Source organism: Ambystoma mexicanum, chromosome 3p, assembly GCF_040938575.1.
Source record: "Ambystoma mexicanum isolate Mex_15411 chromosome 3p, UKY_AmexF1_1, whole genome shotgun sequence".
NCBI classification, from domain to species: domain Eukaryota; kingdom Metazoa; phylum Chordata; class Amphibia; order Caudata; family Ambystomatidae; genus Ambystoma; species Ambystoma mexicanum.
This window is the reverse complement of record NC_090925.1, coordinates 1267427926-1267453443: the sequence shown is the minus strand read 5'-3', so window position 1 is coordinate 1267453443 and position 25518 is coordinate 1267427926. Positions and strand designations below refer to the sequence as shown.

The window sequence follows — 25518 nt, the reverse complement described above, 5'->3', positions numbered from 1 at the left end:
GGATTGTGGGGGATTTCCATTTTGTAACCAACAGGGCTCGTGCGGCTAGCAGCAGATGCGCTACCAGACCTCCGACCCTCCTCCATTCATCCTCTACGTTTTCAAAACCAAACAAAATGAGAGAATGGTTTGCTATCCTCTGAATCCCCTCGAGGTCTCTGATCCACCCCAGTACCTCATCGCAATATACCTTGATTCGGGAGCAACCCCACCACATGTGCCAGTAGTCTGCCTTGTGTCCGCATACCCGCCAACATTGCGGCTGGAGGGTTGATACATTTTGGAGAGTCTGTAGGGATCATATTGGCATCGGTTCAATAGCTTAATTGCGTGTAATTTGTATTGACATGAGATGGAAGTTTTGGGTACTGCTCGACATATCTTTTCCCACGTCTCTGGGTCAATGTCTTCCCCTATATCTCTCTCCCATTTTAGCCTGAGGGGGTCTGTTGTTCCCTTACCCGCTTCTATCAGTGTTTTATATAGAACCGAGATTAGTCCCTTCATTTCTGTTCTGGAGTCCAATAGGGATTCGAAGGGAGTGAGTCCTCTCCTCAATTTGTCTTTACATTCAGGTTTCGTCAGGACCCTTTTGATCTGCAGGAAGTGAAATGGGGAAGGACACCTATTCCCAGGGCTTCTTCTAGTTCTAGGAGGGTAATAAATGAGTCTTTTTTTTAGGCGTTGTCCTACCCTTTCTAAACCTGCTTCGTACCAGGATTGAAATCTTTCGACGTTGGGAATATGATCATTTATACCCAGGGACCAGAGGTGGCTCAGAGGAGAAGGCCATGTGGTGACGTTTTTCATTTCCATACTATCTCTCCATATTTCCCATATAGTTTCTAATATTGGGTGCGCTTTTGACCTTCTCAGTACTCTTCGTCTTGGAGCCCAGAGCCACTCAGAGATTGTCGCTGGGGATAGGTAGAGTTTATCCATCGGGATCCATTGGCGATTCGTCTGGCCTCGGAGGTGGGGGATGAGTACCCTTAATTGGACTGCCTCGTAATATTTTCAGATATCTGGGAGACCCACCCCTCCTTTATCTTTAGGTAGTGTCAGGTTGTTGTATTCAATTCTAGGTTTTTTCCCCCGCCATAGGAATTTTACAATCGCCTTCCTGACTTCTAAGAAGAAATTCTTTGGCATCTTGATGGGGAGCATTTTGAAGGGGTATAGGAACCGTGGAAGACAGGTCATTTTTATTGCGTTGAGGCGTCCTAACCACGATATGGTCAGTTTGTACCACCGGGCAAGGTCTGCATGGAAATTTTGGAGGAGCGTTGGGAAGTTAGCTTCGTACAGGTCATCTAGTTTTCTCATGACTTGTATACCTAAATATTTCAATTTACTATGATCTATCGTGAGCCCTAGTGGGGAATATCTGTCTTTGCTCGTTTCCTTAGATCCGTGTAGGGGGGAAGAGTATTGACTTAGTTTTGTTAACCTTGAACCCTGATATGTGTCCATATTCCTCTAAAAGGTGAAGTGCTCTGGGATTCGATTTGCAGGGGTTTGTCAAATGCAGAAGCATGTCGTCGGCGTACAGTGCCACTTTGTACTCAACCTGTCCCAGTAGCATTCCCTCAACCTGAGTGTCTCGTCTGGGCTAGTGGCTCTACCGAGAGGGCGAAGAGGATGGCTGATAAGGGGAATCCCTGCCGGGTGCCCCTCTTCAGATCAAACCACCTAGAGTATTCCCCATTAACAAACACAGAGGCCTTAGGTGTTGTGTAAACTGCTCGAATTCCCCTTCTAAATTTTGGCCCTATCCCCACTGTTCAGAGGACTGCCGCAAGGAAATCCCATTCCACCTTGTCGAACGCTTTCTCAGCATCTAGGAAGAGTAGGGCGGGCTCATTGTTCATGTCTTGGGAGGCCGCGATCAAATGGAGGGTTTTTCACATGGTGTCAGCTCCCTGTCTCCCTATTATAAATCCAACCTGGTTAGAGTGAATGAGATGGGGCATGAGGGTCTCTAGTCTAGCTGCCAATACTGTACATTTTAGCGTCTATATTGAGCAGAGATATAGGGCGGTAAGACCCGCACTGTGTGGGGTCTCTACCTTCTTTAGGAATAACCGTGATAAGTGCTCGGACAAAGGAGTCGGGGGCCCTTCCTGATTCGAGAATTTCGTTAAATAGTTCTACCAGGAATGGTGTGAGGTTGGCACTAAAAAAAAAGCCGGGTGTATATCCGTCATCCCCTGGATATTTGCCCACCGTTAGTCTTTTGATTGCGTTCTGTATTTCTTCCTCTGTTATGGGGGATTCTAGATGGGCTGAGTCCGTGTCCGCGACTTTGGGGAGGTTGATATCAGCCAGATCATTTCCTATCTCGGTTGGGTCAGGGTCTGTCTCCGGGATGTATAACTTTTCGTATAAATTAGCGAATGTTTCGGGGATGGAAAATTGGTTTGGTGTCTGGACATGCTTTTTCAGGGATTATCTCTGTAACCCTGCGCTCTGCTCGCTGTGCTCTACATCTGGCCGCCAATAATGCGTCAGCTTTGTCGCCTTTTTCATAGAATGTTTGTTTTAGGAGATGCAACCTGTGCACTATCTGACCATGTTCTAATTGGCGTAGTTCCTCTCGTTTTTCTTTCGCCTCTTGGACCTTGCCAGGGTCTATGGTGTCCCCTTCCCTGGCTAGATTGTCTCGCTCGCTTATCTCCCCTCTGGGCCTGTTTTCGATTAAGGTTCTTTCTCTTTTCTTTTGAGCTCCCTCCCGTATAAGGACCCCTCTGCAAGTTGCTTTGGCAGCCTCCCACACCCCTTGTTTGGCGACCTCCCCGGTATTGTTGATTTTGAAGTATTCCTTGATCTCGGTTTCGAATTCAGTTTTGAAAACCGAGTCCTTCCACAGGGATTCATTGCACCTCCACTTCCCACCTCTGACATGTAGGTGTGCCCACTGCCTGTCTACTATGACCATATCATGATCTGACCATGTGATTGAAGTGATCTCCGAGTGTGTTGTGGCATTGTATAGTTCGTGTGAAAGATGAACATAATCAATTCGGGTGAAAGTGTTGTGCCGGAGTGAGTGTAAAGTGTAGCCCTTTACATCTGGGTGCACCCCCCCATACATCGACTAATGCATACAGTTTCATCATATCTGCAAACTCATTACAATCTCCTCTTGTTTCCTCAACAGGGGCTGAGTTTCCTGATTTTCGATCTAAGTCGCGGTTTGCCCATAAATTGAAATCACCCCCTAGGATCACGTGCCCCTTGGCTTTGAGCATTATTTTAGGGATAGTTCTCGAGAGAAATCTGAGTTGGCCCACATTGGGAGAGTAAATTGTGGCTATCGTCACCTCGACATTTCCAATATATCCCACTACTAGTAGGGCTCGGCCTTCTGCATCTGCCCAGGATCTTGTAGCTTGGAACTCAATGCCCTTTGTAATAAGGATTCCCACCCCTCCCTTGCGTAAAGCTCCAGAGCCCCAATATTCCACACCGTTGCGTTTCTCCAGGATCAATCTCTCGTCCCCTTTCATATATTTGGTTTCTTGTAGAAGTAGAACGTCAATTTTACTCCTTCGGTATTCCCTCAATACTAACGACCTCTTGATTGGCGAGTTCAGCCCTTTAACATTAAGTGACCCCACCCTTAAGGGGCCCGCTTCAGGTAATTCAGCGGTAGTCATCTTTGTGCAAATTCAGAGTATGCAAAGTACTGGGCCATAACCGCTTATGTTTCAACTCTGCAGCATACCTTGATACATTACCCCATCAGTTATCTTTGGCATGTTTGTTTTAGCTTTTACCCCTACCCTGTTTTGCACCCTTTTCCCCTCCCCTGCCTCCCATTGTGTGGCGGCGTTCGATCGGGTCCAGTTGTAAGCACTGATCCAGCAACGAACCACCAGCAGAGACAGTTACCTCACGGTCCTTTTGCTAAAATAGTCATCAACCTATTCATGAGCCCCCACTTCCACCCCCCCTTTCAACCTTTATCTTTACGAAATAAACCAAATGTGGATCTCTGAATTGACCCAAGAAGGAGCAATCAGTACTTGCACAGGGAATTCAATACTAGCTCTTCATTACTGACCAAAGTTACTTGCCCCCTTCTGCGGAAATATTGCCTCTCCGATATTTTCTCGAGCCCTTTACTCTATCTCTTTGGACCCTGAATTCGCCATTCTCCTCTCTCCTTCCTTGATGCTTCCTGGTTGCTTCTCTGCTCGCCAGTTTCTAGCAATTCAGATATGCATGTCTTGATTTCCCTCTCTGTTTGCAGTCTAAACCTCGTTCCATCATGTTCGAATCAGAGGGAGAAGCGATATCCCCATCTGTCTCGAGTGTCTCGCTCTTTCAACCATTTCGTCAAGGGACCACACATCCTTCTGAGAGCAAGGGTCATGTAGGACAGATCCTGACATATTGTTATTTGCGCTCCATTGAGGGTGATCACACCTCCTCGCCTTGCTTTTTCTAGGATCCTGGCCTTGTCCTGATATCAGTGGAAGCGGGTGAGGACTGATCTCGGTCCTCCTGGCGGACCTCGGTCTTAGGTTCGTCAACTGCATCATCGGCGGCCAAGAGCTTAATGATGTCGTGGAGTGTGTTCTTTAAGTCGTCTTCTGTTTAACCCTCCTGTTCCGGAATGCCAAAAAAAGTGTAGGTTGTTGCGTCTTTCCCGATTCTCCAAATCATCCATTTTCAGTCTATACTCCTCCTCCCTCGACTCCAAGTGTGCTATTCTGTGTTCCAGTTGTGTTTCCAAGGTATCTATTGAGGCTTGATTATTTTCAACACCATCCAACCTATCTTAAATCTTATCCAGGCGTTGAGTGATCCTGTCGATTTTGCCACCTATGTTGGCTCCATGTTCTTTATTTCAGTCAACAAGGTCGCAATGTCATCTTATGTAGCTGCAGTTTCGCCGTGCGCTGCTGCTTCGGTCGCCATCTCATTGTCGCGGGCGAAGTGAGTGGAGTGGGTGTATGCAAAAGAGGCAAGCTTTTCTTTCGCGTGCATATATTCTGGCAACCTCCCCACTACCTTTATTGGGGTTTCCGCGCAGTTGGCGTTTAAGGGTTTTATTCCTGGGATGTTTGTCTTTTGGATCCGGACAGCGCTTCCCATTCACTCGTGGCGGACGTGTTTGGTTGCCGCTGTCGAGCTTGTTCCTCTGGGCTGTGGTAGAATAACGCAGTTTTCCTGCAAAGGCAGCCCTGTTGTCTGGTCTCTGGATACTGATTTCCTAATTTCTTCTACTGGTCGCTGTGACCTCCATATTTAGTATTTTGGTCCAATTTCTGTTGGACCCGAGCCACTTATTCTATAGTTACCGGCTAGGCTCTGTGATTTATCCAACTTTTGTGGTGTGTTAGCCAGGTAAGATTCCCAGTGTTTACCGGGATGCAGCTACGGTTCCGCTGTGTTTGGCTCAGTGTCTTTCAATGAGGGAGGGAGGGGGCTGTGGTACGGGTCGTCGGTATGTTTGAAGGCGTGGGCGGTATGCAGCGTCCTGCCAGGGGCAGACGCGGGCGCTTTTGTTGTGGCTTGTTTGCTTTCCCCCGTGCAGGCTACACATTAATGTGAGGGGATTAATTTTCAGTCACGCGGGAAACAGGGTTTCAGAAGTATTCAAGATGGCCTTATTTCGGGGCCTCCCGGGCGACGACACGCTTCCTGCTCGTACCTGTGCGCACTGTGGCCCTGGTCTCCCTCCAAATGGTTTCCGGGTGTTGCAGAGCAGTACCCCTGATTCAGGCGCCGTGCTTGGAACGTACTAGGTCTGGGTGCTTCTGGAGAGGGGCTGCGCTGGGGTGCTCTTGCTATGAACGCATGTAGCACACTCACCCGTCCGTTCGTCCCGTGCTCTTCCTGTGCGTTCAGCCCCAGTGGATGGATTCCCGTTGTTCTGCAGGCCTGCTGAAACGTTTTCTTTCCGGCTGTGCCTCAGGCAGAGGGCCTCTCCCTCACCTCCGGGTTCAGTGCTCCACAGGAGGGGGTCGCATGGCTCCGCTCGTCAGCAGCAATGAGCTTTCGTAGCGTGCCTGGGTCGCTGATCTGGAGATTGCTTTTTCTCCTGGTTGCCTTGGCCGTTTTCAGCCCAGATTTCACCTGCGCAGGGGGGTGGTCCCTTCTGACGTTGCTTCAATAATTTTGGGCTCGGGGGGTGGGTCAGACAGTGGGGGCTCGCACTGTGTTTCAGGACCCGAGGTGCAGAGCTCACTCAAAAGAGGAGAGCATCTGTGCGCCCCCTGGTGGCCAGTCCGAATTAGCACCTTTTAATACACACTCGTGACCTGCATTCCACAGATATGAATCCTGGTTGTGCAGACTCGCAGCAGTTCACTTTTTGGATTCCACTATTTAATAGCATACATACAAGATTAAATGGCAGATACGTGAAGTTTGACATTCTTGAGTAGGTCAAACCTGTTCTGAAGAAGTTTCTGAACTATTGCACTTCAACATCCCCAGCAAGTTAAATGCCACACAGATATCACTCGCCAAAGTGTTCTTGCTTCTCTGCAAGGAGGTGTTGTTTTAGGCCCATTTTCCACGCCTCCTTCAATCGGAGGATTTCAACTGGTAGGGACCTCAGTTGATCTCTTTTTCTTTCTCTTCTAGGCACAGTGGTATCGTGGTGTATGAGGAAGAGTTCTTTTATGGAAGTGGTGGCATTACCAGCTGCCTGCCGGTAAGTGAGTCCTCTCCCTGAACTGGACTTTGTGACTCTCTGTAGGAAAGCCGTCTCATACATTTGTTTTGTGTTTCTTTTTGCAGGAGGGCTGTTGTGTTGTCTGTTCTAGAGTTCTGTTTTGCTGATGATCCTCTAGAGCGTGGTTTGGTTCAGGAAATCCATTTGTCAGTTTTCTTTCCGTCATAATGGGGAAGGGCAAAGGGCCTTTCCACCATTCATATATTGTGGGACAATGGCAGTGGGCAGTCGGCATGTGCGGTGGATATATTACCTTAACTGTGGCACTCTGACACTCAGTGCTGCTATCTTTTGTGCCATCCTGCTGAGCCCTGCAATTGATTTATCCTGCTTGCCCATACAGGCCCCCCTTTCCTTTTATCATGCTGTCCCATTCAAGCCTTTTATGGCCTCATTACAAGTTTGGTTTTATTTCAGCGTAATTCCGCAGAGATACCACCAAGTGGATTTACTGTCACCACCACTTGGGTGAGCGAAATTGCTGCTGTATTACAAGTGGTGGTAGGTGGTGTTAAGTCTCCATGTATTGGAGTCCATAGAACACCATGGAGATTTTGGTGGAATTACTATCTGCAATAATTCCATCAAAAGGTATTTCCTTTGATTTGGCCTTTTTTTCGTTGTAAGGTGGAGGAATTGCCTACAATATTCTGCTGGAGGGTTTTCCTCCGCCTTGCTTCCAAACCTGCAGTTCAGTGGTGTTGTAATGTGGAAGTAGTTACTAGTGCATTACCACCGTTTTTGGCCACACCGCAGAAATTATGAGGCTCTAGTCCCTTGCAGGCCGCCATCTCATTTTACCCACAGCCTTCTTGGAGGGGTTGGTTAATGCCGTCGTCCTTTCCTGGAAACCATCCACCCGTTTGTTTGGCTGCTGTAAATGCATAGCACTGGACCCGCAAGGACCCAAGCCTTGGGCAAAGTTGGGTCCTGCTTACCTGATTATATCCTTACTCTTAAAATGAAGTAATTAGTTTACTGAACGCCTTATTTAAGCATGTACTAAGCCCTACCCAGGCATGTGTAGGGCACAAAAAATGTCAATTAGATGATGCTCATATTTAACATCTATGACCCCTGTCCCCCGGTAATGGTGATCACAAGATTGTCATCAAAATGATCCAAAACAACAATAGAAAAATATTTTAGCAAAGATATACCTACCATTGTATTGGGGGACTTAAATGGCAGCATCTCTGGGGACCAATTTACCAGTATTCCTACACTAGTGTATCAGGCTCTTTCTACTCCCATCTTGGAGCAAAGCAAATGGGGAACACAGACCTGCGCTAACGCACTCGGCTGTAATGGCTTTTACATGCTTAACTGAAGATTCCTGGGCGAAACTCTGGGACAGTACACAGGAACTTCGTCCTACATTGCTTCCACAATCGATTTTTATCTTTTTACACACTGCTTAATGCTTCCATTCATAATGGACATTGAAGTTCTAATGAGGCATTAAAACCACTTGGTTTACAACTTTGGTGTCTGTTCTCCCCGTGAATCTGCTCTTCACTTTGCTTATTGGGCCTATAGGTTGCTCTGTCTCAATGTCTCATCTGCCTTGGCTATAGATGACTCCCCTTTCCAGTGTCATCTCTTGACTCGAGGGTGTTGTTTCTGTGAGGCATCTGGAGGATTATAATATTTGTGTTTCTGGGGCACCTGTAACCCAAATTGCCATCTGGTTCCTTCTCTCTCTGGGCAGTTATGTGCCTGGTATGGGGTTAGAGCAATCCTTCCTCTACCCCCCTTTCGTTCTCTCCTCTTTCTGCCTCCCTCTGCCTTGGGCAACCCGAGTAGCTTCTATGTTGCAGGGTTTGCTCCAGTGAGGCAGCATCTGTTAGGTAGCGGTTGCGTTTTCCACAGCGTTCTCGTCTTCTGGTCTAACAAGTTTGGTGTTGCGCTAGTTTCAGAAGTTCTGTGCTGCGTGGTTCCCTTGTTGCGAGTGGATGACTACTTCCTCGCACCTTTAATTCGGCGTCTGTTCTCTGCCACCGGGCCCACCACGTCCTTAGTGTGGTCGCACCTCCAACTAAGGCTTGCCTTGCTCTGACTTGGCCTCTCTGCTTATGCGCTTTACAGGGCCAGGTCGGCAGCATCTCTCACTCTGTCCTTTGTTCTCGCTCCGTGACCAAACAGGGCTGTGGTGTATGTTGTTTGCTGTGACGTCCATGAAGAATCCAGCATTGCCTTTAGTCATACACCTAAAGGCTCTGTCAGTGTTTGCGTCTCATAGATGTATGTAACTTCTGTTTCTCTGATTCCCATGTGTGCAGAAAATGTCTTTGGTATAGGGAGTTCCCCTTGGGAGTGCTTGTCCCCTTGAGAGGAGTCACTAGGGAGGGTTTTGCTTTGCAGGCTCATTTCCTCCCACCCCTCAGCCTCAAAAGGGGAGGCTCCCCCAGGGAAGGAGGGATGAAACCTCCAGATTCGTCACAATAGGCACTGTTGAACGAACTCCTGGAGCTAATCGTATTAGCTGGAATGTCCTCAATCTGCTAAAAGCTAATGCCATGTTTGAAACCCTGGAGACCCAATTAGTTGATGCCAATAGCTTCTCTGCATTAATTGACAGGAAGAGGTTTGTCCGAGACATTTAAAAAACATTTGAACAATGTCTGGTGGATGAGACTTCTGTATGAACGAGCTACATTTGATGTTTGTTTGTGCATTTTTATAGCGCTACGAACCCTCTGGTATCTGAGCGCTGCTTATATCCCACGGTGTGTGGTGCTCATTTATCGACCTCGGAAGGATGAAAGGCTGAGTGTGGCCCTTCCGGGGATTTGAACCTGCATCAGCAGGCTCTGCACGGATGTCAAAGCGAGCGCTCTACTCGCTGTGCTATGTGACCGTCTCGATTCGCCTGTCAAATTAATTATACTAGGTGTGGGGCAACTAAAACAAACTCACGAGCCAAATCATGAATCAATATGTCCTAATCTTAAAAGATATATCGATTTACAAAATTCTGGTCGCTAAAAGGAACCTTTGGCATCCCTTACACTGATCTCCACAAGCTATGGCTATTGCACCTCTTGAAAGGAAACCTTCTTTACCGTATTTGGCTTGGATCTCACCAAAAACAAGAAGAGTGAATTAGAATAAGCTTGTCATGTTCTTTGTACCAATGGCATTCAAACCTTCTGGAATACTGTAAATTGCCCACATACTGGGAAATGAATTGCCAGTAGTAGTAGAAGGGGGTATGTTTTTTTTTTATTTTTTCTAATTTAAAATTTTGGCAGGTGGCCCGCCCCTTATTTCTGTTCTTAGTGCCGCCCCTTTGATATGAATTTGACCCCCAAAAAATGTTGATACCAAATGTATTAACCTGCACAATTTTTTGTTTACATTTGATTGACCCCACCATATTTTGACACCACATTTATTGACCCCAACATTTTTTATATAAATTTGATAACCTGATAATTTATATATCAATTTAATGACATCCCAAAAAATGTAATCCAACCCCCACATTTGTTATTTACATTTCATATAAATGGTATATAAAGTTGGATGTAAATTCTATATGTACTATAAATAGATGACGTCATGACACCCCAGACGTCCATAAATAGCCCTATACAGTTGAGATCGCTTTTTCATGCAGTAACATCAAACTTTTATATAAATGTAATATAAATGTTATATATAGTATAAATGCCACGAGGACAACCCAGACTATTGATGGTGGCCAAAAATAACCCCATCATTTTGAATTCGCTTTATACGTAAAGTGTCTTCACCATACCTATACAAAAGCCCAAGCAACTGGGTTTGACGATGCATGTCCTTGCAAGAATGCTTCAGCATTTTAACACCAACTATGCATTTGAGTTCGCTTTATGCGTAAAGTGTCTTCACCAACTCTGCACAAAAGTCCAAACTATTGACTTTGGCAATGCATGTTTCTTTTAGATTACCACTCCATAGGACAACCGGATACATAGAACAAGAATTATAAGGACTAAGAAATGTATAATCCACTAACACAAAAGCTCAAATTTCTGCATACTTACTTCACACAAAAATCCACACAACCAACTTCTCGCACAGGAAACCGCACGCACTCACCACCCAGACAAACACATAACCCCCACCAACAGCACACAAGAACTCCCCTTGATCCGATATTCACACCAAAGCTCAGCGCACGGATAAAACCGAACTGAAGCTGCAACAGGCCACCACCTTTTTCTCAATTTACTACTCCCTCTTTACCCTCCTTACCCCACCCCTCCTTCTTGTTTGCAGATCCCCGGAGCGCCTGGGGACCAATTCAGTTGGTGACGGTGCGCGGCACAAATACATTAACAACATGGGTGGAAAAGGGCTGGTGAAGGGGGCATTTTCCGCGAGTGTGAAAGTGACTGCTGTAGATTGTCCATGTGGCTGACAGGTGTTTCAGGTGCCTCCCAAGCTGTTTCCCAGGGCCCCGGCGTCTCTCGAGGTCTACGGAGATTCAGCAGACCGATACAAATGACGAATCTCATCTGTTGTTGCTTCGCTGCCTCGAAGATATCAGAGGACTGGGATCTGGGGACTGGGGTTATTTTATCAGCAAACCCCAGGCAGCCTGCTGCTGATACGCATAATAATGTACAAATGACAACACACATTATGAAATCTCTGGCTTCCTGAGTCATTGTCTCGAGTCAAAGACCCATGAAATGATAGCGCGTATGCTGCAGGCATAGGGAGATTAGCCTGCGGCTTTTGTTTACACAGCTGCCGCTGAGGTTTGCAGAATTACCATGTCACCCAGAGCTGACGCGGCAGAGCTACCCCAGCACCCACGGGTTTTCTGCCAGCATACATTATGGAGCTGACGACGGAAAAATCAGCTCAAGATGGAGGAGGCAGCAGGGTAACCCCTGCGGGGTCATGCCGCCAGGACCTGGGACCCTCCCCTGGGGGTCAAAAGGCGAGGGACGGAACGGCGCCAAAGGCCTAATGGCCCAAAAGCCCGCGAAGGGCTGAACAAAGGAAAAGGGGCGGGGCCATCAGGATATATGCAGGCGGGACCGGGGTGCCAGGCATCTCGCTCCTGCACTGGGACCCGGTCGCTGCCTCGCAGGTGGAAGGAATTTCGTTTTTGTTCCTGAGTGTTCCAGTGCCAGCCACTGGTTCCCTGCTCCTGGTTCGGGCACATATGGTGGAGGAAGCGGTCCGGTTGGAATTGTTCCAGAAATTCCAGAGACGGAGATGGCCAGGGCAGTGTGGAGGGAGCGGAACTTCTCGGAGCGTTGCAAAAAGAAAGGTAAAAACCAATGCCATGGAAGTTTTGCGCTAAACGCTGGGGCATTCATGGGAGCGCGGGAAAAGATGGTCTCAGAGATTAGGAGCGTCGCGCTGAAAGGGTTGCTTCACAGCAGTAAAGGGCCGGAACACAGTTTAGCCTGCGGGAGTGCAGGAGTTAACATGATACGGCCAGGATAATGATAGGAATGGGGACGGGCCTCCAACTTGTTCGCCACACAAGCAGAAACAAAGTTTTTAGCCTTGGAGGGCTAGGGGGCAAACAAGTTTCAGCAGAGGTCGATTGCATGTCAGGTTTGCAAAACGTTATGCTTTTTGTGGGGGTTTCCATGTGCTGGCCTGTGCATAGCATTGTAGTCTGAGAGGCAGTAAGCAAACACGTATTTGGCTGTAAGATAGCTCACCGGGTTGAGCACGCACTTCTGTGGTCCATGTTGGAGAGGCAGGTCGCTGGTTCAAATCCCTGCGGAGCCATAGAGAACGTGAAAGACGCACTAAAGGGTTCAGCAATGAAGTGTCTGGCCTTCAAAACGGGAAGACTGCGGTTCAAGTACCGAAGTCGGTATGAATTCAGAGTAGAGAACCAAGGTCGTAAAGCATGGTGTGTCACTTTCAAAGGAACAGTAAGCAAGGCCACGCTGTACTCCGTGAGTTGCAATCCATCAGCTGCAAGCTAGTTCGGATCTAGTGACTCTAAATGAGAAGGGCCTGCAAGGATAGGCGGTAGGGGACACACTGGGTCGACATGCGTTAAACAAGGATATTAGCTGGTTATAGGGTATGCATACGGTGGTCTCATGGGGCATGTCCGGTGGCGGGTTAGCAAATGCCCAGATGTCGGTGAGGGAGGTGGTCGTCCTGATAGCACAGCGGGCAGGTGCTGGAAGCCAAAGGTCGCACGGTGCGTTTACAGGATATTGCTTAGTTAACAGCCGTAGCAATTGGAAAACACAAGTAATTATGGGGCATACGGGTGGTTGTGTTTTGTGTTCCCTGGGCGGTCCACACGCTGCGGGTGCGTTGTTTGGTGACTGGTGGGGGTAGTGACTTGGTTATCGGTTGACCACGTGGTGGTGTGGGCGTCCATTGAAGGACGAGGTGGAACTTGTACGATGGGCGACTGGGGCACCACGCATGCGTTTTGCATTTAAAGCAGGCGTTTTATGGAAAGATTAATGCGGGCGCCAGGCCGCACAAAAATGCCCCCAGAGTTTGTGGTTTTTGTATTGTACATGATGTAGGTGGCCTGCCTTTTCTGCACTGTGGTCCACCGGGGGCAGGCCCGTGAGGTGCAATGCAATGGTGTTCTGGGGTCGCATTCAAGTCGCGCACTAATTTTGAAAATATATCCGTGACTTAATTGCTTAATGTTCCTAGGAGTACGATTTTAAGGATGATGAGAACTAAGCTTGCCAAAGCAGGTGTGCCGTTTTATCTTAATGAATACATAAATCAGAGGATCGCAAACATACGTCGGTGTAGGACGTCCGTTGTTATTGCAAAGCATGAAATTAGGTAATTACCCCGCTCGGGTTGCTAAAAGGCAGTCCGTGGTAAATCGAGGGAGCACTTCTAATATAAACAGCTCATAGGATCGCAAATTAATACATGACATGATTTACCGAAATGACCCTGCGCTGTTGTAATGTGCGATTTTGGAATTATCCAGTCGCAGGTTTTCACTAAGGGGCAACATTGTAAATTAAGTTGTTAAGGTGTCTCCCTATGCGGTCCACGGGTACGTGGAGCACCACTGGTATCAAGCAAGTCTTTTGTCATGAATATATGAGAAAGGTTGCAAGGGGCATGAGCAAGGTCCTCTGCCATACACGAGGTGTTTCATCAGTCGGCGGGTGACGATTGGGGGAACATCTTCGTGGGGTGTTTATGTGAAAGTGAACTAGGATGCCGGTCCATGTTATACCATGCAGTTTCAGAGGTTGATGAGGAGGAACAACGGATGGGGATGACTGTGGATTTGACACAAACAGTGACGCAGTGACTTCAAGTGTGATTTAAATTAGAACGGGCGGCTTGGTTCACGAGAAAGATACGTCTGCGCATTAGGTGCATTTATAACGTGGGTTGATAAGCAGTTGAAATGATTTCTAAATTCATCTTGGGGTAGCGGACGGTCATTGTGGTGTTGTAAAGGTAGGCATCTACGATGTGCACACCAGGTTACCCGTTGTGCTTAGGGCATTTTATTATTTTCATTTCCGGTGCAGTCATGGGGCTAAAGTGTCGGCTATTTGGCGCTAGGCTGGGCATTAGGGAGGCTGGGGAAAGGGAGTTCCTTGAGGACACGCATAACGTGGTGGATGCCCCCCTGTTGGTGTTAACAAATGCACGGTTTCTAAGGCACTGGTGTGGGATAGGGGAATTGTACGCGCTAAAATTGTTATTATGGGTGATTCCTTGGGAAGATAAACTTTTGGGAAAATCTGACAATTGTTTCAGAAGGGGATGTTACCATTCAGCAACTGCTTGTTTATTAGAGGAACAGGCTTAGTGCACAATAGCTTGCAGAGGTATGTCCATATGAAGGGGAAACAGTAACTAAGGTTCCCCGAGCGTGAGAAATCCAGCTGGTGGGAAGTGGACGGTTGTTGGGGTGCCACTTATGCAGAATGTCAGGCTTCACCTGGTGCAGGAGGGTCGGCATCCGTGGCTGGGTGTATCGCCATCAGTTTATTAGTTACATTTGGGCGGCTTAATTACTATAAGGGAGAGTTACCACGTTCCAATGGCAGCAAGAGGGACAACGCAACATTGTTGGGTAAGGCAGACATAGAATCGGCCTTCCGATTACTACCAATCCACAAGGATAGTTTCCACTTGCTGGGTTTTAAGGTGGGAGACAAGTTCTACTACGACAAATGCCTACCCATGGGTTGCGCTATTTCCTGTTCATACTTTGAGGCATTCAGCTCCTTTCTGGAGTTTACAGTTAAGCTAGGGAAGAAGGGAGGGGGAATATTGCTACTTAGATGATTTTCTCTTCATTGGGAGAGATGGGACGGAGGAATGCGGGGCCCTGATGGAGGCATTCCAAAAAAGAATGGAGCAGCTAGGGGTCCCCCTAGCACCAGGAAAGACCGTGGGTCCAGCGACAACATTGACATTTTTGGGGATTGAGATCGATTCAGTTAAGGGGGAATGTATGCTCCCGCAAGACAATGTACAAAAATTGAGGGGGCCTGATTCAGGAACTGTTGGAGAGGAACAAAGCGACATTACTGGAGTTGCAGTCACTGGCAGGGAACCTCAATTTCGCAGGCAGAGTGATACCGGCTGGTAGGGCATTTGCCAGGAGTGTGGAGCTAAAAGCGGTGGGCTTGCAACACGCCTCACAGCACGTCCGATTGGGTTCAGAGGTAAAGGAGGATCTCCGGATGTGGGATAGCTTCTTGACAGACTCCAACGGGGTGGCGATCTGGAGGGCTGACTGGGCAAGCAGCCAGAAGCTCAAACTGTGTACAGATTCATCGGGGTCCCTGGGTTTTGGGGCGATCCTGGGGGACAGTTGGTGCGGCATGGCATGGCCAATGGAATGGCAGGAGAAAGGGGTCACTAAAGACATTACGCTGCTGGAGCTTTTCCCCATAGTGGTTGCATTTAAGTTGTGGGGGGGGGGCAGCTGCGGAATTCAAGGGTCGCTCTATGGTCAGATAATTTGGCGGTGGTACAGATTATTAACACAGGGTCATCCAGCAATCTGAGGGTTTTGAGGCTGCTCAGGGAACTCACCAGAAGCCTGTTAATGCTGAACATCGAGGTTAGGGCACGGCACATTCCAGGGGTGAAATACACGGCCGCTGATTCTCTGTCTCGTTTACAGTGGGACCGGTTCCGAGACAGCTGCCCCGAAGCAAGGGAGATGACCCCATTCGAGTAACAGCGGTGGGGGATGATTGGGGCGATCTGACCTCGTTGGTAGAGACTGCCCTGGCTCCAGGTACAGCCAAAAGGTACATGGCTTGTTGGGATCGTTTCATGCAGTTCCAGGAGGAGGTGCTGGCAGGTGGCCGGGGGGAGAACCCGGTGAGGGCATTCATAGGCTGGTGCTGGAAGACAGGGAAGACCCGGGCATGGGGGGGCTACCACCTGGCGGCCATAGCACATTATACGAAAGTAAAAGGGGAGAAGGACCCTACTAAGGAACACTATGTCATGCTAGCCATGAGAGGCTGGGCTAGACAAACCATAGCAAAGCCAGACGAGAGGCGGCCAATCGATAATGGGAAATTGCACGGGTTGATTAAATGTCTAGGTGCAGTGTGAAGGCAGAGAGATTGCTCTTCTCGGCTGCCTTCACGGTGGCGTTTTTTTGGGGCTCTCAGGATCAGCGAATTGGTGCCGGAGAACAAGGCTGGCAAAGGGAATGGGTTCTTGCGCGTCAGGGACGTCCAAGTGGGAAGCGCTCAAGTCGTCATTTATGTAAGGAGATCAAAAACGGATCAGAAAGGAAAAGGGGCGGCGTTGACCTTACAGGCAAGCTGGGTTTGCGCGGTGGCGGCAGCGGCAAACTTTATGCAGCAGCGACCCTCAGGGGCAGAGGCACCGTGGCTCATGCACGGGGATGGGTCTGCACTAAGCCGCTTTCAGTTCAGGAAAGTGATGGCGCTAGGTTTGGATAACATGGGCCTGGCAGGGGGCCGGTTTGGGACGCATTCATTTCGGATAGGGGCCGCCACCTACGCAGCAGTCGGGGGGTTAGGGGCAGAGGACATCAAGAAGCTGGGGAGATGGTCTTCAGGATGTTATAAACGTTATGTCAAACCAGAAAAAATGTAAAGATAACCATGGCGTTCCCTCCATTTCCTTTCCCAGCGGTGCACCAAAGGAAACTACGCACGGTGTGGGTAGTGGGGAACTCATTCATCTCAAGGGCAAAGGCGAGCTGGACTCAACAGCAAGAGGTCTTGACGGCTGGAGAGTTCAGGATCGAGTGGCACGGGGTGCCAGGGATGAAATGGGCACAGCTGAAGGGGCAATTGCAAAAGCTGCTGAGTAGGCGGCGGAAGCCAGACGTGTTGGTGATACATTTAGGAGGAAATGACTTGACCAGCCTGGGGAGGGGGGGTCTTGCTGAGAGACATTACAAACTCACTGCAGGAGATATCGGCACAAAAGGGGGAAACGGAGATCATCTGGTCTGAGGTGATTCCCCGGGCACAATGGAGAGGAGCAGAGAGCCATTCAGCAGTAGTGAAAACAAGGAGGAAGCTGAACAGGGCCGTTGCCAAGTTCTGCAGGGGCAGAGGTTTCCATCAGATCAGACACGGTCTGATTGATGGGAAGACACCCGAGTACTTCTTGGCGGATGGGGTGCACCTGTCCGGAAAAGGAATGGAGCTCTTTTTCTGGAACATTTGTACCAAATTGCTGGAGCTGTGAGAAGAATTGTGGAAGGGGGGAGCCACGGTGGGCGGGAACCCACCAGTTGGCGTGGCGGTGTTTGGGCAACCAAGCACAAATGATAGACTCCGGATGAGCCAGAAGGAAACGGAATGGGTCTTCGCTCTTCCGGACCAGCGCCTCTTGGGGGCCTAAACGGCGGGGGCGTCTGGTAGGGACAAATAAGGCTCAGCTTCCCCCAAAAACAAACGGCGCTCTCCCCACCCACGGACACCTGCACGGGCAGGATTGGAACAGGTACAATGGGTCGGGGGAGTTGGGGGCCTACTATACCAAGTATAAGGGGAAGCAAAGGAAATCCGGCAAGCAAGCGCCACACGGACAGAATGAAGTTCACAAATGTGTACAAATAATTCTGTTGTCATGGAAATAAAACTGCGGCCAAGTTTGCCATTTGAAATTCTGTGTCATGCCAATTTGTGGGGATAAGGAGTAATGCATTGGGGTGCATGCGCAAAGAATAATTGGCAGTAAAGGCAAATGGACGGCTGCAGGGGTTATTGAACTGCAACTTCCTAGCCTTCCAAATACTGCCAGTCATTGTATTACATCAAAGGCCGCGAATAGCATGGCACGCTGGGAAGCACCTTTGTTTAATATACTCAGATGTCCCTCAGCATGGCAGATCAAACCGCCCCATCACAGCCTCGCCCAGCCCCAGGCTTCTGTCATCTTCGCAGCAAAAGAAAAACACTTCTTTGCTGCAGCAACAGATGAGAATGATCTCTGGGCGCCTGGATTCCACCTTGTTGCGGAGATCCGTGAAATCCGGCAAGACCCACTTAAGCTCAACTGAATTGTCATTGTATCCACATCGTAGGATAACAGTCTAACGTGGCTGCTTGTGAAATGTAGGTTATACACATAGATCGCTGCAACAGGCGCATTAACAGTTTGGGCAGCATGAATGGTTTATCTATCTTTTCAACAGGCCACATACCAGTGCAGCACGGGTTACAGATGAAAACAGGCCAGATGCACGTTTCAGTGAATGGCTCCTCCCTTTTGAAGCATTTAACAGCCATTTTCACAACCCGGCACACGCCAAATGGATCATGATAACCGTGAAACATCAAATAAGCATGCTTGTATAAACTACCATTTAATTCACCTGGGACACAAACAGGAGAAAAAGAGCGTGTTTGACTCAAGCATTCCAAAAGCTGCAATGTTTTTGTTATCATTCTTACACCATTAGTACCACTTCATGGGCGGGTTACATGAGATATTACTTTAAATATTACCTTAGCCTTTCGAGAGCACAATTATGCTAACTTTGCATAATAAAGTTTGGTGTTCATGGTTGATTAAATCGATCTCAAAATTAGTCTGTGCTCAAATGAAAGTGCATTCCTTGAAGAACAATTCTTGCCAAAGTCAACCGTTTGGACTTTGTGAATGTCTGGTGAAGGCAAAGTTTCATTGTGTTGGCTGCTTTAAAGCTGGTTCAAATGCGTAGCCGCTGTTGAAGTGACAAGCATAGCCAAAACCAACAGTTTGGGCTTTTGTGTAGGTGTGGGAAATACACTTTGCTTCTAAAGTGAACTCCAATTTATAGGATTATTTTTGCCTGCAAACAAACGTATGAACGGTCCTCATGGCATCTTTGTATACAATGTGACAACATGACAAAAGTCTTATCCATTTTATGTCAAGGTTGATATTGCCAGTTGATAAGGGATCTGAAATTCATAGTGTTATTTTTGGCTGCAATCATTTTTATGGGGTGTCCTTGCGTCATCTATTTATACACCATAACGACTGTCTTATTGATTTACTTTTTTTTTTAATATCCAGGTTTGCGGTTAATAGGTGATAAGTTACCACAATGTATAGGGTTATTTTTGTCCCTAATCAAACCTATGTGTGGTCCTAACATCCTCTATTGATACATGGAGACGATGACCTTTTCCATTTTATATCAAAATGTATATCTAATTTATATTAGAATTATCTGAGTTATCAATTGTATCTGATTTTATTTAAAAAATTATTGGGGGGTCTATCACATTGATATCACAGGGGCAGGCTTAAAGGAATGGTTCGGTCAGAAATATTATTGTCCTTATGGTTCGGCCATGTGCTTTTAACCATAATTCGATCGATTGTACAAACATTTCCTATGCACCTTACCCAAGTTTTCGTCTCATGAACACAAGCTACATCAGGCAGCAGGGCGCGGCCATCTTGTGATAATCTTATAACTTGCCGCATCGCCCTGGGTGACCTGCGTTTGCGGCACTAAATCATATCCCCCGCCCCTGAGCCTGACACCACCAAATCATTGATATTCTCCGCCTCTCTCCGTGACGTTACTGGGCAGCGTAGCCATACGCGCCCAGTCGTCGCCTACGCAACTAGACGTGGAACCCGGAAAACAACACACATCTTCTCACAGCACAGCGCGTCACAATTAGGAATATGAAACTGTACTTTAAAAGGAAACAGCAAGACTGTACAATTAGTAAAGTACATTTATTTCACATTAAATGTTTCGATAATATTCGGCGTCTGACATAATCAATGAAAATTGAACTTTTTTTCTTTGCTCTCGTTCCATAAATCCACAAATGTTTATCGTAAGTCACCGCTGTTCCTTTTGGGTACACATGGTGTTTGTTTTGTCTAAATGAAGCACTTCGGTCGCTCGGTGAATTGCAAAGCTGGTGCATGAAATTGGCACTAGACCACCGTAAAGGTTGTTATGTTGCTCCTAATCGCCGGTACCGCGTACAGACATATTGGACTTTGTCTGTCGCCCCAAAAGACGGTTAAGTAGATCCAGTGATTGACATGTAGCTGCAGCTGGCAGTTGAAGTCATCGGTCGGGGTCTGGAATAGATGACAATCGCAGAACGGCACGATGTACCTGTTTGCAAAAGATAAAAATCGAAATGTGTCTCAGTAGCCGATCTTTATTACAATTGATAATTTTCTTTATTAGCGCAGAGGTAACACAATGTGAACCGAGAGAATACAACGTGGAATATCAAAGTACTCTGCTATTTGCTTCCGAGGATAGTGCGATCCAGAATGTTGAGCTCTAAACGTAATGCGTAAACTGCGGCAAGAATTTGAGGTGCAAAAACAATGTAATGATTTATTAACATAGAGCCGTAGAGAAACGAGTGGTGGTCTACATGCGTCTCGATGCTGGCCTGCCCATGTGCCCGGTAGATAGCCCAGCACACAAAGGTTGTACTAGCACTTCATTGCAATATGCCAAACAGACCGAACAAGTACAATGTCACCCAGCAATAACGGTCAGCTATTCGTATTTCGACTAGTTCTGGTATGAAATCGTCTAAAGAGAAACTTACATTATATCCGGCATTTCCATTCTCTTGGCGTAATGCAGACCGTAATGCAGACTCCTCCGTTCGTGTCAACGATTTCTCATAAACTGAATTTATATGTAACTGTGCAGTTTCGGAATGGGCAACCTTATCATATCATACGTTCTCACACCCCCCCCTTCAATTCAATCCCTTTCGGAATGGTCCCTGCCTCTCAAGGTCAAAAAACAATAGAACCTTATACTGTGCACGGGCCGCGTGGGCCTCCCAGCTTCCAAGCAAAAATTCAAAGCTGGTGACCTTCACTCAAAATGAACCTACATTCTTACTTTGTAACATCCCGTGTAACTCATCCATGAGAACATGAATTTTGAAGCCCGGGCACCGGGAATTGGGGGCTGTCACTGCTCGTTTTTCGTGGCGCTGCTGAGCTGTTGGGGAAAAATTGCCGACAACAGAATGCCCCCTATTCCGAAATTATAGTCGATGTAACACATAAAATGAGTCAAAATGTTTCTAGTGATAGGCCCACTTCTGATTATCTCATGGCCTCCTACCCCATGGTGTGTTTTCACAGTCAGTACTTCTTGCGTGCCTAGAATGTTTTGTGGCCTAGGTTTAATCCCTTTTGTAGGAAGAGCAGATATTCAGCTTTTTGCAGAACTTTATTGCAAGGCAACTGCCAAAACCCAAATATTCTTACACACTGTTACCCATTGGTCATTAACACGAAAAATGAAGGTCCCACAGTATCTCAACTAAACTGTGAAATGTGAAAGCAATCATAATAACTGTAATATATTTTCAAGAAAAGGACTGAGAGGATAGATTTCAAAAGACAAATTGCATACTTTATTTGTACAGTTTATAGAAACATTTTTTGCAAAAATAAAAACCGATGGTAATCATTTCAAACGGAATTTGAACGATTTAACCAGCTCTGCTTTGGGTGGACATGGCACGCTGGCAATGTTTTGTGGCAATGTATGTGTGCTCTGAACAGATTTGTGCGCGATTCCATGAGTATGCATCTCAACAACATTAACAATAAGATCTTTCACAAAATCGAATCCATTTTCTCATATACTGGTTTGACAATCCATTTTTTGCTTCTTTTCGTAAAGGCCATAGTGTAGCGAAGCATCCCTAAGTTTCCTGCAGTCCTAGATTGGTCCCGGCCTACATTCTCGTTATGCGCTAATACTGCTAGTAAAGTCCTGCATTTCATCCGCTGGATGCCAAAATGCAATCTCTTTGGCCTGTACTTTAGGCACATATTGTGGAACACCTCCAAATCTCCTGTGTGACAGAATTCTGTGAGTCCCTTGAGATCTCTTGATAGAGTTTTATCAAACACAATCTTTTCAAGGGCTTTGTGTGGAGGTGAAGATGCGATCAACCACTTCTTCTTCCGTGCCTGCTCTGGGGACAAAGGGCAATGTTCACATTGGTGGAAATGTTGGTTTTATGTCCAGTGGTGAACGTTGGAACAATGGTGCATTAGTGACCGCCATTTTTCCAGTAGAATTTCCACAGACCCATCACATGTTTTGGAGCTCCACCAAAGATGGTTGCTGAAAGACTGGGACCATTGTGAAATACTTTCCAAACCTTTTTATTTCCCCTGCAGCCAAGATTTTTTTATTGATTGATTTGGCAACATGCCATACATCAAATTGCTGTTTAATATTTGGATACTGCTCTCTCATTGTCTTGGCTATTGAAACGTGTCTGTCCGTGACTATGAGGTTGATTTGCATTCCCCTCCATTTGTAGATCTTCCAGTGATTTTATAAAACCAAGTTTCTCCATGGCCACCGAGGATTTACATTGGGACACCTGCACGACCACCAAACTCACAATTTTCCTACTTTCCATGTCCTGAAGATGGTAGGTGCAGTGCTTAGCAGAAAATCCGGGGCTGTCACACTGTCCATCGCCGGCTAGCCTGAACCGTTTGTCAGGGAATGTACTTTGAATAGCCAATTGTTCAATTTTCCAAGCATCACTAATGGCAGGGAATAAATAATCACATTGGTATTTGTAGTATTGCGTTTTAGAAATGAAATGGTGCCCACAAACTGAAAGAAACTGGATAACTTTGTGAAACTAGAGCCACTGAAAAGTAAAGCTGCTGCACACAGTAGATTGCCAGCTGGCAGTTTCCCCAGAATCGGTTGAGCGGACCATGAAAATGCTTTGTGACTTTTCACAGGAGGCATGTATTTTGAGGTTACTGCCTTGTGTTAGACGAGTCACGCTCACCAATGGCCTTTCCACATACTTCCCCTCCCACTGAATGCACACATTTCAGCATCTTTATAATATCCATCAAGCTGCTGTTGAATACTATGCATTTGGCCTCTTTTATTATTATGCTGTCATCTGGCAACACTGTTGTTTCGGACTGAACCGTTGTGGACGTATCAGCCAAACCGGACATACTATAGTCGATATCTTTGTCTGTTTCGTCGGTCAATAGTGTTGATGCTTCAGTTTCTGTCATTTCAACATCTGTTACTTGACCCTGGAGAGGAGAAAACATCAATGTGGACTGTTTTTTGGGGGGCATTTTTTTTGGGGGGGGGGGGTGTCGATAGTTTTACATTACTCAATGAGCACTTGACACAATCTTCTACAAATTCACTTTAGCCTTCATCTGGTGGATCGGGCGCATTGTAGCAATGGTCCAAAAACACTTTGCTGGATTTGCCGGTCATATTAAATTCATTTTCTGGCCATTGGACATAGGCATCTCGAGTGTAAACACGCTGCGCCTCAATTAATAGTTCCTCCATGATGAAAACAGTTTGGAAAACAGCATCTGTCATTTGTATCGCTGTCTGTGTCTGCATAGTCGGTACTCCTATCGGGCACTACAGGACAGATAGGAAAAGGGATGCTCAGTGCAAATCCAACATACAATGTTGTACAATTTACATAAAAAAACATACAATGAAGGCCTCAGCACAAAACAATTGGCAACAATATAAAGTGTTTAACCTTATTTTTATTTCTTTAATTTGAAACCTTTTTACTCTAAAATCAACATCAGCAAACTGGCGCACCAACTCAGATCCACGTTCCTCCGGTTCAATATATGGATCTTGTATACATCCCTACAAAAAATAATATCCATTTAAAATAAGTCATTTGCATTACACATATAATTAGACCGACTTTCTTTCATTAGATGGTACTGTCAGTACGCATACCTCTGGCTCCGGATCAACTCCAAGGTCTGGTTCCGGAACAACTACAAGGGATAATGTAATTGTAGAGGACGCTGCAGCAACTACCTGAAACACAGTACTTGCATTAGTAAGGACGAAAAGATTGGAACTGGACACACAATTTGGAAAGACGACAAAAGGTACATATCAATAGTAAAGTAGGAATTAAACATTGTGTAAAACAATTACACGATATGTAAATATGATCAGATTAACTCGTCCTATTGAAATGTGAAGACACATACCTCTGGCACCGGATCTACTACGAGGGATGTTGTAATTGTAGTGGACGCTTCAGCATCTCCCTGAAACACAGTACTTGCATTAGTAAGGACGAAAAGATTGGAAACTGGACACACAATTTGGAAAGACGACAAAGGTACATATCAATAGTAAAGTAGGAATTAAACATTGTGTAAAGCAATGATTTATTGTGAAAATATGATCACATTATCTAGAATTCAGTGCATAAAACCAGTCTGGAACAGAATAGCTAGGTAAGATTACCTGATACACGCTCAAAGTGGTTGATGACTCCAGGCAAGACATGGATGTTGAATCTTGTTGCTTCATATTCGGTGGATAGTCATGGAGTAGTAAAGGGAAAGTAATATTCGATTTAGAAATTCCAACATTAAAAAGTGGCATGTAAGGAGACTGAATACGAGAAAATTATGCTTATTGAAATGCATAATATAGCATAGTTATCCGCCCCCATAAATCATTTTTCAATGTGGGTTCTACAAAACGAGGACTGATGTTTAGCAAAATAGTCATTATTTCAACAGCTATTCAATCACATAAATATGGAAAGTACTATAAGTGACATTTAGACCGAAAATACAGGCGTAAAGCTAAATCCGGAAGAGTGACTCAGCTGTGGCAGCATTTTCACGAATAAAGTCGGAATAGCGTTTGGAGCAATTTTCGAGTTGTTCTCAGTTGATTCCTCTTTGTGTACAATGATGTGTCGTACATATCTGGGTCGAAGAGCAGGCTGCAGATGCGGTATCGATGACCCCTCTTGTCCTCCAAGACTTGTTTGACTCTTACTTTCAAGCTCTTCCGGTGGATATCCGCAACGTCTGACCCATTCTCTTATTCGATCAACAGTCTTAGGCAATACATGCATTGTAATGCCTTCTGATTTTTCATGGGTCTTTGAAGGGCAACCGAAAATAGAACATGCAGGCATTGTTGTAAATTCTGCAAAATAAAGGTCAACATTATTAGAAAATTATTTTGCATAAACATGTGAGAAAGAATGAATTGGACCATGCATTGTTCATTGCACGCTTTCTTTTGGGCGCCACAGCAAAACCAGTGCAGCGTGTGCGGCTGTATTATGGGATTAATTTCAGAAACGATTCATTGATGTGTTGAAAATCAAAACATGTTACTCGTTCCTTGAATGTATTATCATGCATGAAAAGGAAACATGCTTATATTATAGACACGGTCCGCGAAGAATGCAATACAATGCCAATTGACACTGATAAAAATTGATAGATCGATAACAAAACAAAAGAAACTCAAGTCGATAGCAATGATACAAATTAACATAGCACTACGGAGTTCGTTACTTCGGAATAGATATACATTTACA

At 46.3% G+C, this 25518-nt stretch overlaps 1 protein-coding gene across 2 annotated transcripts in view; it reads left to right on the top strand.

Annotated features, from left to right (window-relative positions):
- Positions 1-25518, top strand: part of DESI1 (desumoylating isopeptidase 1) — a 378189-nt gene that overhangs the window by 195982 nt on the left and 156689 nt on the right. For both annotated transcript variants that reach the window (XM_069652770.1, XM_069652771.1), the window contains exon 3: positions 6601-6670. In XM_069652770.1, the coding sequence (XP_069508871.1) occupies positions 6601-6670 (70 nt within the window). The remainder of the gene's footprint in view (positions 1-6600; positions 6671-25518) is intronic.